Genomic DNA, 16,917 nt, shown 5'->3' with positions numbered 1-16,917 from the left:
GAACAATATATAAATTACAATGATAATTACAGGCGTGAATAAATTTTGCATTCATAAAGATGCAATGCGATACAATTTTTGTTGAAATAAGAATCTTTGAGGTAGTCACTATATTGGAATATTTCGAATGTATTAAGCTCAGAGCATTTTGCACATGCACTTCACTATAAAAAGGGCAATCTAATCTCAGTTCAGTATCAGTTCATTTGAGCATCTCAAAGCATCAACTTCTCCAGTCAAAGTAGACAAATTCTTTCAAAATGTTCAAAGTTGTAAGTCAAAAATTTATAAACGTGTATACCTAAAAGTAACAAATTAATTTTTTATACAGGCAATCATTGTTCTCGCTGCCTTGGCCTGTGTTTTGGCTTCACCAGCACCTGAACCAAATCCACAATACGTTTACTCATCAAACTACGGCTATCCAGCAGCATATTCCTATGCTAATGTTGTTCGTGCTGCACCATACAGCTATGGACGTCTCGCATATCCATATTACAACAATTATCCATATAACTCATATGCTTATGTCGCTTAAATGTCAGATTTGATACAAAAATTCAAAAGAATAAAATATTTGAACGTTTAGCATCAAAGTAAGCTTTTATTTTTGAAAGAGCTTTTTAAAAGCTTTGAAGCTTTAATCTTTCGTTAAGTTTTACAGGGCTGTTTTGTGAAAAACTTTGATTGCTTTGCAAAAATTTTCTTTTTAACGAATCCAACACTGGAAAAATTGTTTCGTTAAAAAAATAATCGCAAATTGCAATAAACACATAAATCGAGTGAATTTCATTAGTTTTTCAATATTTTCGCGTTAATTAAAAGAAATGTTCTTAATGAGCAGGTGCTAGTTATTCTGCCAATTCCTTGGCGACAGTTTGTAACGATTGTTGTTAAAAGAATGTTACTTAAAATCGGAAAAATAATATTAGCGATAGTTCTAAGTTTCACGTTTACATTTTCCTTGTGGAAACTTATTATTTGCATTCATACCAAGTATTTCGATGACTTCAATTCACATACAGTTGATAATTGGCTGGAAGAGAATGAGTTAGGAGCATATAAGAAATTGTTTCGCGATCTAGGTAAGTAAAGTATATTAAATTTTAATATTCTTCCTCAACCAGCAACTTATTTAAAGAACTATAAAATTTTTACACATTTCTATCCTTGACACAAATATCAATAATATCGCGCTGTCTCGTCACTCGATTATGTTCTATTGCATAGTTTTTTTTTAATAATTCTATTGTTTAATTCGCTTTGTCTTAATGGATTTTTAATACATCTTCAGACTTTATCTACAGAATCGAACATCATTGACACTATAGTAAACTTTCTTATTGCTTCTGTATGTTCCAATCGTGTGCTTATGAATATTTAATAGCCATAACAAGTCAATTCAATGAATTTTTAATCGAATGTTATCTTGGTCATAAGATGTGTGATATTTGAGAATTTGAATCAGAGTTGCTGATTGAATTGTTTACGTTTTGTTTGTAAAATAGTCAGAAAGCTTCTTCTTGGTGCAATTACATGTGACTATTTGATGATTGTCATTATACCATCCACAACACCGTATTCAACTTTATTTACCCCAAAGTGAATATAAAAATGAAAACAATAATAGAAGTCTCTATGCGTTATAGTCGCATTTCCTTGGTAACTTTTCAATAAACGGCTTTTTCTCCTATCTGTGTATTGTTTCGTATTTTAAACAATAAGTATGCTTCGTGCTACCGAATAGAAACCCCAATTCAATTATAGTAGAATAAAATAATATTTTTTTTGAAATTGTGCTTATCAAATCTAATATCTTAATAGGGTAATTTACCGTGAAAAAATTTAATGCAATTTTCAGTCCCCGTACACTCATATTCAAAATCAGAGGTATTATTTCTTTTCTGTTATATCATTGAAAATACTCATGCAAATCAAAAAGTTTTGTAGAAGGCTCGTAAAACTTTCGTAAATAGAATTCATGGATATTAATTGTTGAACAGACTAAATCCAACAGGTTATAAAAATTTAATGTTTGTTCTTTTGAAAACTTCCATTTAGTCAAACTTGTGTGAATATAATAATGCTGTCATTTTATGAATGTCATGCATAAAATTTTGTATTTAATATTCCTCATTACGGTGCATTAATCATTTACAAAGTTTTTTGCATGTAATCATTATCAAGGCTCTTTTTTACAATCATACCATAAACAAATACAAAACTATTATAAAGAATAATTCAGTGTCTTCATGTAAATTGCCTCCTTGACACGCTCCTTTCGCTCACTTAATCATTAAATGATATTAAATAGATCCATAATAAGAAAGTGTTTAGCAAAATGTTTTTGTATACATTAGCACATTTTTAACGAAAGCTTTTACTTTGTGTTACTATATCTGCGCATGTTTTCGTCATGAATGAAAGAGAAAATTTTGTGGAAGAGAAAAACATCAGTGGCTGCGTATTTTGATTTTTAATGAACGATTTATGCAAAAACACAACATTTGCTGCGATTTTAAGGTCGTTTTGGTTCGATGATTAGATTTATCGGGGAAATACAACCGTGTGTGGTTGGATTCGATTGGAATAAGGAGCTCCAAATGGATTTAATTATTCACAATTATGTTTATTCTTCAAAGTTCAAAATCAGACTGAACTTTTGTATGAAAAGGGACCTTCAACTATGTGCAATAAATAATATTTAAATATCAAATGTACGTTATATCAATTATCAAGCGACCCTCAAAACAATTGTCCTTAAAACAACAATATAAGAGTAATGCGACAAAGAATTCAAGTTGAGCAATTTTGTGACACATGGCAGTGTCGAAAATAATTCAAAGTCTATTGATTTTCAATTTAATGTAATTTTTAAATCAATAACAAATTGAATGGAATCATCATCATCATATTTTGTTGAAAGCTATTTGTAAGGAACAACAACAATAAAAGAAAAAAATCAAAAATATTGAATCTCAATGTGAGCACATGTGACAATCATCAGATGTGTTTGTAAATACCATGTGCTTTTTGCGCTTTTCATTAAGTAAATATAAAGTTAAGAGTATCTCAAAATGCTCCTATCTCTCATAAAATAGTCAAGTTATGCTCACATTCTCCAAAGCTTTCATATCAAACAATGTGTAATGTGCTTTCGTATACGGAAAAAGGCAGAGCTTTCGTCAGTCTCTTAAAGCTAGTCGACACATTCGAACGTGAAAATTATTTAAGCTCCATTTTGTTCACTTTTTCCTTTTTCTGACGCCCTAAAAATTATTGAAAAAAAGTTTTTTTCATTTTTTTTTTCGTTCATTTCAACCCGAAAATTTATAATGAAATCAGACTTAACTCTAATTAAATTAGATAATCGTATGTGTGTGGAAAGAAATTGATGGGTAATTTTGGAAATTCGATTACCGAAAATTGTGATTTTTATGCCAAGTGAAAATATATATATATATATGAAATTGAGCAGAAAATTTCAGGACGAGGTTGGATGTTATGTTGAAATCTGAATATTTTGTGTAAAAAAAAAAACTTTTTTATCTTGTCGCTCTCTAGAGAATGTGATGTGACAGGATCCTTTTTTGTTAAATAAACTCAAGATCTATAGTTAAATGAAGGTGAAATGGATATAAATGTTTAAATTAGAGAAGAACAAAAAAGGAACTGAAATTTAATCTGAAGAAAAAAAGGAAATTTAATTGGACAATGTCACGAACACAGCAAATTGTGGATATAAATTGAAAAAAAAGACATAGCCGGATAATTTGTTCTTATTGTGATATATATTTAAAAAATTATTGTGTGTGTACAGTAGCGAGATAATTAAAAGTCATTGAAGTCGAGTTCAGGGATATTAAAAAATTTATGTGAATAAAAGCTCATTTCTGTGATTCCTCTATACAGCAACAACACAAAAAATATTAATCAAGTTATTGTGATAAGTGCAATAAAAAAATGGATGTGGAAATACAATTTGAGAGAATTTTTTTATTATTTTCCGTGCGGAATTCCATAGCAACTTAAAGAAGAATAACAAATGAAATTTTTATCTAAGCTACTCTCTCCTCCTCGTCTCCATTTCTGTTGAAATGAAGTTAATTAAAGATGATAAATATTTATTTAGTCAAAAGTAGGAAAAGAGTTCCTTCTTTGGAAGTGAATTGTATGATAACAGCGGCAATATTATAGCTATAAAACTGAACCCCAAAAAATATATAGCAAGTGAGTCAACAGCGCAATTTAAAAGCAGATATCATTGTTCAAACACAGACATTTAATATTGCGAATGGAAAAAAGGCACAAAATATAAAATTATTTTAACTATTAAGTGAACTTGAAACGCACAGTCTTGGGTAGATATTTGGCAAACGCAAATCATTAAGGAATAAATGCGATTTATATTCACTTTGGAATAGACTTCAGTTCAATACTAAAGTTTGGTTAGTTTGGATATGAAATAGCTTAATTTGGAATCAAAATTCTGTGTGCTCCTAACTGTTGCTTCAATCAGTGATTATTGAGAGTATAATAACGGTTATTTAATATTTGAATTATATTTACAAGGACCTATAGGTTGATTTAACCTTTCATAGTTGTAGGCCCCTTTCTCAAGAATTATTCGTCTATTTTTATTTGTTGAGCAATAAACATCATTATCTTTTAGATTAAAGTTATTGTGCTTCTGTTTAACAGCATTTATTAAGTTTTAGTCAATAATATAATTAGAAAGCATAACCAACCTGACCATTTCTTTAGAATTGAGATTTCCGAGTATGAAATACCACAAAATTTAAATTCAATTTACTGATCATTTACCACATAAATTTGTGTTTAAGAATATCTACCTGGAAAACTTTTTCACCAACTTCCTCTGCATATAGATGTTGTGAATATATTAAATGAAAAAAGGATAAAGGCAAGAAGAAAGAGCCATGAGTACACATACAAGACCATAAAAATTATTGATTCACAAAAAAACACAGAACAGAAGAGAAGTTGTGGCAGAGAAATCAGACATTAACAAGAGAAATCTATTCAATATGCAATAACGATAATAATAATATTGAATTCATATTACGACATTTTTTGTGCTGCCTATATATTTTTTTTTGACATTTTCTATTTCTAACGAGTAAATAAAGACAAAAGCAAAAAATCAGCATAGCGAAGCTATAGGAATCATTATGCTCTATTTGATATTCTACTAAAAAGCAATACTTACAAAATTCTTATATAAACTAACAATAATAATATTTAGAGACATAAAAGGCACAAAGCATATCTTTCTTCTCATTTTTCCGTCCCATTCTATAATATTCTTTCGATAAGCAACAAAGGAAGAATCAAGAACTTGAAGAAAGTTTATAAAACATTCATCGAACGCAGCAAAAATAATGTATATATACACAATCTATGCTTTCGTGTTTGGAAACAGTCGAACGACGAAGATTGAACAATACGAAGTGAAGCGAAAGCTCTTTTTGTAATTTATCAATCATTCTCGCGTTTCGTGTGTGAGCATTGAGCAGTGGATGAAAAGAGGCAAAAGGAATAAAATAGAATCTTGAGCGTGTGAAATTTAGTGTGCTTTTGATATTGAAACTCAATGGAATAAAAAATTTCTTGAGTCGTGAAGAAATAAAAACATTAAAATAATAACAGGAACGGAACTAAAGTTGTTTGACATCACTAAAAGTGAATCTTATTTATTTAATAAATGTGATAAGATAAAGCATTTGCACAACTTACCGTGTGTTTACAATTTAAACTAGAGATATTTAATTAAAGTTTATACTTAAAAAAATATATACAAATATACAGCGCAACACAATGTGGTCCCCAGAGTCAGAAATTAATTCAATTGGAATGACTACTATGCGACATTCTATTTCGGCCTCATCGGGTGAGTGTTTTCCTCTCATTCTCATTCTATTTTTTGTTCTCCAACCTTTAACTTTCATGTTGGACGGCAATGTAATGAATAAATAAATGCTCAAATTACGATTTTTTTGTACTGTCGAGGTATTAAATAGATTCTTACTATGGAACTATCGTGAGCGAGAATATTATGCCACTAGCACTACATTTTCAATATTCTATAAGGAGAAAGAAGAATAGTTTTATCTTTTGTACAAAATCTATCACATACACTTATGGATGAAGAATCATTACATAATGTTTATTTTTGTGCTATATCATGGCCATTTACAATGTTAGACTTTAAGTAATCAATACTTACAGACTTTAATTAGATTTCTATATTAGAGATGAAACTTACAAGACTTAATTCTATTGGGAAAATACAACACGAAGCTTACTAAAAGTTTTCGAGTGAAATTTCAAGTGACATCCGTCCGGAAAAAAGCAAAATGGTTTTAGTGATGAACAAAAGCTTGACAAGATTATGCAAATTTACTCATTATTATAAAAAGGTGTTGATTTTCATGGATGATTTATAAGAACTAAAAATATATGCTCAAGTAGACAGTGATTTTAGTGATCGATCAATATTGGTCTAATCCTTCTGATGCATATATTTCTCCAAATCAGTGATTTGCTACTAAAAATAAACAAAATAGTAAATAACGTTTGTTTAAACGTAGATTGTAGCTTGACTTCTTGTGCGATAACTTTTCAGTAACTTAGTTTCTCTTTAAGGTTGTTATAACGCTCATTTGAGATTTGAATAATATTTATTGTACATAGTTGAAACCCCTTTTCATACAAAAGTTCAGTTTGTATTTGAACTCCGAAGAATAAACACTAAAGAGTTGATTTTGAAGCTTATTCTCAACTTATCCCAAGACATTCTTGGCTAATTTCAATATCATATAGTCCTACAGTTTTGTTAAAGTCACGCAATATCCAAACAGTCCCTGCCTTCAAATAAACCACACATAATTTCATAAAAACCTCACCGGAATGAATATTCAACAAATTTCACTCAAATGCGGAAGATCAAAGCAGGAAGGTTGTAGAAAGTGTATTACATTACATTTAACCTTTAAAATGTAATAATGCATCAGCATGCACTTGCTACTTAGCATGTGAGAAATTTATTCACCAGTTTTATTACTTCATTGCATTTGTTACGCTACTTACTTCAATAAATTTCTCATAATCTTATGTTGGCTTTCATTTAAAATTCTAGAAAATTCACATTTGAATAATAAAAATTATCAATTCGAGTTTGTTTAGTATTACAGATTTAATTATAAAGTTTTAGAAAAGAATCATTTGTACAAAACACGTGGAACTTCCAATTATAACAACTTCTAATTAGTTTGATTGCCTGTAGTTCTTATAATTTGTTTATCTTCTGTTTATTTCCTTATTTCTTCTAGTTCTTTGAATAAATATTTCCATAAATGGAAAGGTTTGAAGTGGATATAACGCCAAAGCCACTTTGATAGAAAATTTTTCAAATTCATTCTTCGTAGAATTTCTCGATAAGAATTTAATTTAATTAGCTATGGGATTAGTTTGTCATGTACTTATTTCATCAAAAATTAAATTAATTAATCAAAGTGGGCTTATCAATAATATTTAATTTTATTCAGGCTATCGCGAATGACTCATTATTTATATCAATATTGAGGTTGATTTCCCAAAAAAAAGTTCTCTGGAAACCTAAATTTCAAAAGAGGTTATCACAGTACGAATCTTTAAATTTTGAGTGTTTTGAACCAAATAGTGATTTACAACTATGATATCAATTTCTATATACGCGTGTTTTTGCTACTCAAAATGTAATTATCATCGCACTAATCTATAACAAAAACAATGAACGTAAACAAAAAAGAAGCTACTTATGAAGAGTTTTAGAAATGTTGTAATTTCATTTGTAAACATACTTGAAGTTGGCTAAGAATGAAAGATTTGAATTTGGAAATAGATTTGAAGTTACAAAGCTTTGTTCAATCATTTCTCTAGAGGGAAGGGGATCTGGGTATTAAACCAAAAACCGACTCCTTTTGTCTTTAGTAGCTTACTAGATTCTTTAGAAAAACTGAAATCCAGAACATAATTTTAATCAAATTTTATAAATCATAAATTGAAATTCTTGGACGTTTAAATCGTTAAGCTTCATAGCAAGCAATCAAGTCATCCCACATCTTATTCTTACTGCAAATTAGCTTAGCAGCTTTATTTTCTCCAACAATGACAAAGCAACATTTCAATAGATTCTCATCTTTTTTTAATCAATCTCTGAATCACTTTTTGCAGCCATAGAAAAAAATGTTTCATTAAAAAGCATAAACCAGTTTGTTAGTACTGCAATGGAAGTAAAAAAATCGATTTTTACAATTTTCATTTTTCATTTCCCATTATTTGATGAATTTTTAATTCACTTGAAATTTAATTTCCTTCATTTCTCATTTAAATAATATTTTTTTCACTGTGTAATGAATTTACATAATTTTATGTCAAGCTTTATATTCTCATAATCTCCATCATCATCATCATCATCATTTTCAGATATGAACTTGCTCATGAATTTCTGTCCAACATTATCACGATGGATTCTCACAAAAAAAGCAGCAGCGAAACTTGCTGTAAATTTCCCACTTTATTAAAAGCTATGTAGAGTCGTTAGAAAAGAAATAAAAGTGGCAAGGATATAGAGATCAAAAGTTTACATAAACATGCATTAGCACACACAAAGTGAGATTATGACAGAGGCTCTGTATAGAAAAAAAAGAAATGAAAAGGCTGTTGAGTAGTCTCTTGATGTTTCATTATATAACATTCATGCAGTTGCATATTGAATGTTTGCCAACAGCAGAACAAATTGCACATTCAAAAACTACTAAAAAAAATGTTGTTGTCACTTAAGAGGCCCGATATTCTCATATCCTTTTCACTCCTTTTCTTCCTTTTGGTCCTGAAAGATTTTCCATTTAAATAATGAAATAATATTATCACTATGAAGCTTTCTCTTGGAAAGCTCATTTGATATATTGTCTTAGAGTGGGCATTTTTCCAACTGCATACATAGACAATCCGAGAATATAAAAAAAAAAAATGAGAAAGCTAAAAAGAAATGAAAAATAAACTTTGCACGAAAAGTTGAATAAATTGTCGCAATTTAATACAAGACGATGGAATGTTCGCTCTCTATTATTATGTTCTATGTGTAGTGCTAGAAGCTGATTTAGATGAATGTTCGTTTTGGGTGGCTGGAAGATATTTTTGAATTGAATTTTCGTCCTAATTGCTTTGTTTTAATGTTATCTTAAAGTTGGCATGACATGAATTGTAACTTTAGTTCCGATTTTCGTGCTAAAATTCAAGTTTCCCAATCCTAAGACACTCTCTTATCTAACATTACCCAGAGCTCCAATTTTGTTTTGATCTTCTACATTAGTGCTGTCCAAACTGTGTGTTACGACACACTAGTGTGCCGTTGTTGCTTTCTAAAATGGAAGCATTCGAACCAATGATTTTCAAGTTACCAAACCTTGACCACCTTCAAGATTCAGTAAAGCACCTTGCTGACTTTTCCTCAGGGACACTTATCTGCTTCATGGCTTAAATCCTATCAGCATTTAATGATTATTTTCGTCAACCAGAACATGTAAATCCCAAAACTATCTAAATCTTGTCATAGATCTAAATTTTCAACTTTTGGATCCTAACTCATAAAAGGTAATGCGTCAACATCATGCAATGATAATATAAACTTCCAGTGACGATATCCATACCAATTTTCTCTCTCTTGCTTTCTTTCTTTTGTCGTCGACTGACTTTTTATAAATACAGACATAGAAAATGAAAGAAGAATAAGAAGGATTTGACTATGCCTTGAATTGACATTGGCATTAAAATTTATCGCAGTCGGAAATATTTCTACATATGCTCGGCTTTTCAATTTTTTCTTATTTTATTTTATATTTTCCTTCTTTTTTTTCTTTCTATATTTTTAACCTCAAATAATGACAAAAAAAGGTATTTCAACACTATCGAGTTGTGGAAATCCGGAAGCGTTACCTGAATTGCCACCTGGCGATGAGCATAGACTGCAGAGAGCCGCCTTAAATCTTCAACAGAAGCTTATTTTACGAGAATGGCTTAAGGAAAATCGTCTACAAAGCTATTATTCTAGGTAAAGTACTTGAATTGTGATGTAATTTATATGTATGGCATAGTGCAGTAAAGCTTCAAAGATGATAGATATGTTTACATATATGGACGTAAATTTAATACATCCATTTATGTCTGATGTTGTAAATTTAGATTGATTGCTACTGAAGTAACATCATTGGAGGATGTATATTGGCTAGAAGATTCACGAGCTATGCAAATATTAGGAAAAGATTTTACGATATGGAATCAAGTCCGTCAAAAACTACCCACATCAAAATCACAATTAGAATCATTGAAAGCGGAACTATGGTCGACCGTTGTAAAAACATCAAATCATCAGGATGCATGGACGTATGGAGGGATGCTGGTCGTTTCCGTATCTGTAGCTGGTTTGGTAAATATCTGCATATCCATTTTAAAATTGAAATTTAATGGCTAATTAAAAACCATTTACAAATAGATAACCCTAGCTGCTATGACAGATCAGTCGCTAGCACCCGAAGCACGACATTCATTATTGCAATATGTTACGGGAAAATATTTAATGCCATCCAATTGCCGAGTGGAATGGAATTTTAATGATCCATCGCCAGTTGGACATACATTTAGTTTTATAGTGAGATTTTTTCAACGTAATGGTAATTCATATCCAATTTGTGATAGAGATGAAGTAGCTGTAGAAGTGACAGCTGAAGGTACAAAGAAAGTCGTTGTAATAAGTGAATTGGGATCATCGACAGATCCAAATAATGCAAATGAAGCCAAAGTCAAGTTTAGTGTTCGTACTGCAGGACAATATAAAATTTCAATTATGATTGGTTCCACACACATTGCTGGAAGTCCATTTTTTAAGCAATTCATACCCGGTCCAATGTGCGCCAATCGATCGCGTCTCATACGTTCAACGAGTATCGTCGTTTGCCAAGCTGGTCTGCCAAATGTTTTACATATTGAGCCTAGAGATGAATACGGCAATATATGCAATTTTGACAATGATTCCGATCCAACTAAAGGATATAATGTTGAGATATACGACCTTAATGATCAACTTTCCGAAAAATATAGTAATGCAATAACGCTTAATTATGATAAAGTGAATTCACGTATAAATGTTATCGCATTATTTCCTGAGCCAATTTGTTTACGTGCTCGAATTAGTTATGAAGGCCAACAAATTCCGAATGCATATTTCGATATGGTTGTTCTTAGTTCATGTGATACAACATTGGTCCATAAGAATATTGCGTCAAGGAAGCATAATATATCTTATGACGCAAAAATAGTGAGTGTAGCTGGCTTGCCAAAATCCAAGCCACGTAAAGTGATTTGTTACATTGGACCCAAGCAATTTACAATCAAAGAAATGATACTGAAGATAATCCCTAAGCGGATTGCGACATTTCGTCTATGCCCGTCCACAAAGGTAAAGAAAAAAGTTTGTTTTTCTTTGGAACTTTTTTATTGCTCTTCCAGATCATGAAACTTGTTTTTCCATAGAATGCAATGGAGCTCAGTCTTTTGTTTGTCTTTTTATTTTTCCTACTCATGCAGTGTTATTATATTCTTCTTTCTATAGTCATCTGTAGAAAATTTATATACATAATCTCGTGTAGGTAGAAGAAATTAAGCCAAACAAAAGAAAAACATTTCTTGTTGCATAAATTTTTCATTTATTGATAGCTAGTCAAGTGGATCTTGATTAAGCTATTCTATGATGAAAAATTTCAAGTCGGAAGTTGACAAACTTTAAATCCTTGCTGAATTTATCACATCCAGTAACCTAAAAAATTCAATTTTGATCAAAACAAAATTTTTGGATAATTTTTTCCAATAATCAATTTCCTACACAGATTCATTTCCTACCAACAACACCACAATCATCATCATCATCGTCATTGACAACTGTAGCATCAACAAATATATCATCATCAAATGGCAATAATAATTCAAGTAGTAGTAGTAGTAATGGAACAATTTTCATAATTGATGACGGCTCACAGCCGAAAATTGAATTATCAAGTAAGGACCGTAATTTAATAGCAGCAACGTTTACACATTTTCTCATAAAGAATATCGGCGGATCGGAATCATTCAAAGATAAACAAGACTTCTTTTATCATGAAGTGAGGAAATTTCATGGATCCAACTGTTTCCATGAGAAAATCTCATTGAAAGTACAGCGTGAAAAGATATTAGAGTCGAGTATGAAAGCAACGAAGAACTTTTCGGGTAACAATTGTGACATTTTTTTCTAAAGAAACTTTTTCACATTTTACATTTTCATTCAATTGCCATGTACATCGCTCTTCCTCTTATAATCATGATTGCTACACGAACATGCAGTTTCGGATTGGTGCGGAAACTTTGAAATCACATTTCAGGGCGAACAAGGTTGGTTTGTGTCTGATAAGTCTTAACAACCTTTTTCAAATTACAAACTTTTTTGCATATAAACATTTATTACATCCAACAGCTATCGATTGGGGTGGTGTACGACGAGAATGGATTGAAATTATATGTGCTGCTCTATTTGAACCCGTCGAAGGTGGATTATTTTGTACATTTCATGAGAAACGGCAAGCATTAGTTCATCCGAATCCAAATCGATCAAGTCATCTGAAATTAAAATATTACGAGTTTGCTGGAAAAATTGTTGGAAAATGCTTGTATGGTATGTGTAGCTCCTACATTTTATAAACAACAGATATTCATTTAATGAAATATTTGCCACATAGAGGAAGAGGGTTATTATTAAAAAATTGCTAGTTTTATCTCCTTTACCTTGCTATAGCTTGCTTTTAGTATGCAGACTATAAATTTATTAATTTTATATCCTGTCTGTGATTTATATTATAAAACAGAGAGCGCTTTGGGCTCGTCTTATAGGCAGCTTGTTCGAGCTCGTTTCACAAGGTCATTTTTGGCACAATTAATTGGACTACGTGTGCATTACAAACATTTTGAACAGGACGATCCAGGTATGAATATATATTTTTACATTTTAATGACTTCAAGCTTATTTCTTCTTAATGTGTTTATTTCCATTTCCATAGAATTGTATTTACAAAAAATAAAGTACATTCTCGACACGGATCTTGATAAGAATGAGAATGTTGAAATATATTTTGTTGAAGAAGTTTACGACACAATGGGTCAACTAATACGCACAGTAGATCTCATACCAAATGGCTCGAAAGTAAGAGTGCGGAATGATAATAAGAGCCAATATTTAGATGCTCTTGCAACTCATCGACTATCCAACAATGTGAAAGATGAAATTGACAGCTTTTTAAAGGGATTAAACCTTATTATTCCGGATAATCTCTTGAGTATATTTGACGAGAATGAACTCGAGGTACTTGTCCTTTTCAATGAGTATATACAAAAATATAATTTACTTTTTCTATCCTCCAAACGATGTCTCTTTCGTTTACTGTATAGCTGTTACTTTGCGGTACTGGAGAGTATTCAATTGCGGACTTTAAAGCACATCATATCGTCAATGGATCGAATCAGGAATTCCGTCGAGTTTTAGATTGGTTCTGGGCTGCTGTAAGTAATTTCTCACAAACTGAGATGGCACGATTATTGCAATTTACTACTGGCTGCAGTCAGTTACCGCATGGAGGTTTTCAGGTCAGTTTACACAAGAAAATCAAATAATGTTAAATAATATTCAATCAAATATTTGTTTATGCCTTTTTTCTCACTCTCTTCATCGTTTCTGTTTGTTCTTTCAATCTACTCCATTTTTTTCATTCACAGGAACTAAATCCCAAGTTTCAAATAACTTCTGCACCAACATTCGCTAATTTGCCAACAGCACATACTTGGTACATAATTATTAAAAATAATTTCCAACTGGAACTTTGATTTTCATTTTTTAAAACTTTTTTCTTTATCGACAGTTTTAATCAATTATGCTTACCTGATTACGAAAGTTACGAGCAATTTGAACGAGCTCTTTTAATTGCTATAAGCGAAGGAAACGAAGGCTTTGGAATGAGTTAAAAATTGGATCTACATCGCAATAAATCGCAAAAACTTCAACTTTTTCGCGGAAATATAAAGGAATTAAAGGGGTCTATTCACAAATGACGTCCATCAAATACATCAGCTCTTCTTCTTAGTCCTGATCCCTTCTATCATCTTACAACTCTAAACCTGCTCATTTCATGTTGTTGGACGTCATTTGCGAATGACTGTAGAGAAAAAGTATTAAAAAGTGGAATTAAGTTTATAAGTGAAGGCCAAGAACAAGAACAAGAAAGATTTCCTTGTTTTCCCCACACATGTAATTGTACCTTTCATATGATTATCAATGGCCATATTTTAAAAGTTCTCAAAGAACACAATAAATTCCGTACATTTTATGACAAGGTTGTAAAATTAAGTGGTAGGTATTTTAAAGTGAATTAGAAAGTAAAATGAAAAAAAAGTTTTTCATTAATTTACATACATAACCTAAAAGGAAAGATGTTTATGGGCTTCGTGGAAATTTTGAATGAATTTTGATGTTTTTGCAATTTTATAATTGAGTGTTGGAATAGCTCTGCGGTTTAGTGGTTTAGCACTCATTATTTATTCCAACTGCCGAGTCTCATGAGAAGCTTTACACCCAAAAGCTTGCCTTTATAATTTGACTCTTGTTGGTCGAGCCTTTAACAATGTCAAAAACTTTTATTAAGTAATTTGCAAACTTGAAGCTACAGTTTAGAACCTCCGCAAAAACTCAATTCATTTAAAATCACCCCTGCAAGTACATAAAACACCTTGATTCAACTTGAAAATTTATTAAGAATGTGGAAAAATTTTAATGGATGAAAACTGCCTCAACAATGAATACATATAAAAAGAAATAATTAATTCAAGTAACAAGAATAGCACAAAGTGGGCGAGTAAAATAGAGAAATCATTTAAAATGCCTTACATGAAAAATAATTTTACAAAAAAATACAGTCATCGCTAAATACGTGTGGTAAATTTTAAGGCAAGGCAACTTTTAAAATAGAACTAAGTATCCTTGTAAGTTATACTTATCTATAATCTCATGAATACATAAAAATTCACACATTAGAAAACATTGGTGCTGACTTTATTTAAGTAAATTGTTGTGGATTTTAAGTTTTGTGGATGTTGACTTAACCTGATTTCTTGTTTGATGTTAGAGCTAGTTTCAAAATGTATTTTAAGAAATGTTAGGTCAAACGATACTGATGTCAATAAACTTTCAAATTTTCAATCTAGTCATTCGATTCTTAGCATTTAATCAACACAGAAATACTTCAGAATTCATAATATCAAACTTTTCCAAAATATCTTTCAGACTATGAACAATCCAAGTCAATTTCGATCTCTGATAAACACTAATTAGTTAATTACTGATAGAATGCTTGTTGAGATTATATCAACTGTCGTTTGATATTCAAATTATATTTGAAACTACAATTAGTTGATTTTCCCCTTTCATAGTTGTTGACCCCTTCATACAAATATTTTAGTTTGTTTTCTAACTTCAAACAATAAACATCATTCTTACTTAAATCTGTAAGGAAATTCTTTAATTATACTTATTTGCAAATAAGCATTGTTGCTTCATCTCCTCAACAAAGTTCTTTACTTTAAATTTACGCTGGTTATTTAAAGATCAGTTTGCAATTTCCTCTATTTTAATCATATTTCAAAGCTCACTTTCTCATTCGCTAAATCTATTCACATCCACAAAAACTGATCCACGATAATCCACTTAAGTGAAATCAGCATCTCAAAAAAGGTTTTACTTATTATATATACGCATCCATTAAAATGTAAATTTTTCTGTGATATGATTGAAATGAGAAAAATAAAAAAATTATTATTGCCATACTTACACTTACATACATTACATAATATACAGTCATTACCTTAAAATAATAATTTAAAAATGTAATCATTGAATTTTTGAGAAAAGTAAGAACTTTATAAAGTTAAGATAAATCTTATGTATAATCTCTCGAAAGAAAACCCCAATCTATGAAGGAATAGGAATAATGATTATAATAATCTCTAAATTAAATCATATAGCAATATTGAATGAAAGAAAATGATGCATTTTTATTATACTTATAAAACATACAGACAGGTAGTCAAACATTTTGGCATATCTGTCGATCAATAATTGAAGAAAGCATTCCCTTGAATAGGTTATTAGCATTAGGAACTGTACTGCTACGTATTGATATGTTTAAAAAATTTAGTTGAGAAATGTTTGTAGGGATAAATTATGTCAATCATATTAATCACTAATCACCTGCACAGCTAAAGTCGTCCACAAGTATTAACTTTAGCAATCTAATGGACGATTCTATGTGTGCGGATATCCTTTAAGCAATTTTTTAAAAGGCAAAATTTTAAATTTTTTCGAAAACATGCTTTACGATTCCAATTGAATTGGCAAAATCAAATATTGTAGATATTTTATTAAGTAACAAAAAAATTAATGGATCCTTGGAAAGGCTTCATTAAAATTGAGTCCAAATCTTTATTGTTTTTCAAAAGAATATACGAGAATGGAACCAAAAAAATTATAAAATAAAATCCAAAATATATTTATGTGATAAAACCTGTACAATCGATTTTAAGATGCAAAGATTAAGCCAAAAGTCCCAACTAATCTTTCCAAGGATCTTAGGAAAATTTAGCGGCAAATAAAAATTGTGATTTGTTTGAACCAAAAAAAAAACTTTTTTGAGATCCAATAAAAAATGAGAAAAAATAAAGGGATTTCAAATCTTACAGTAAACTGAACTTGTTTATCCTTATGCTCACTTTTTTACTCTCACA

The 16,917-nt window shown here is 30.5% G+C and overlaps 1 protein-coding gene across 5 annotated transcripts; it reads left to right on the top strand.

The window, feature by feature from the left end:
- Positions 1-771: 771 nt before the first annotated feature.
- Positions 772-16,876, top strand: LOC139089561 (apoptosis-resistant E3 ubiquitin protein ligase 1). 5 transcript variants are annotated; one of them, XM_070639115.1, is made up of 13 exons: positions 3,218-4,361; positions 4,890-5,911; positions 9,958-10,114; positions 10,246-10,489; positions 10,556-11,518; positions 11,946-12,324; positions 12,439-12,486; positions 12,569-12,766; positions 12,957-13,073; positions 13,149-13,450; positions 13,537-13,731; positions 13,861-13,928; positions 14,004-16,876. In XM_070639115.1, the coding sequence occupies exons 2-13, from the start codon at positions 5,839-5,841 to the stop codon at positions 14,104-14,106; spliced, it is 2,847 nt and encodes a 948-aa protein (XP_070495216.1). In that variant the 5' UTR covers positions 3,218-4,361; positions 4,890-5,838; the 3' UTR covers positions 14,107-16,876. The 5 variants fall into 5 exon arrangements, with proteins under 5 accessions (XP_070495215.1, XP_070495216.1, XP_070495218.1 ...); XM_070639117.1 differs by having other exon boundaries at positions 4,845-5,911; XM_070639118.1 differs by lacking the exon at positions 3,218-4,361 and adding an exon at positions 4,396-4,448 and having other exon boundaries at positions 4,845-5,911.
- The last annotated feature ends 41 nt before the right edge of the window (positions 16,877-16,917 follow it).

Source organism: Chironomus tepperi, unplaced genomic scaffold (genome assembly GCF_022539635.2).
Source record: "Chironomus tepperi strain 1889 unplaced genomic scaffold, CSIRO-AGI_Ctep_v1 contig_177, whole genome shotgun sequence".
Classification (NCBI taxonomy): Eukaryota; Metazoa; Arthropoda; class Insecta; order Diptera; family Chironomidae; genus Chironomus; species Chironomus tepperi.
This window is presented reverse-complemented; position numbering and strand designations above follow the sequence as displayed.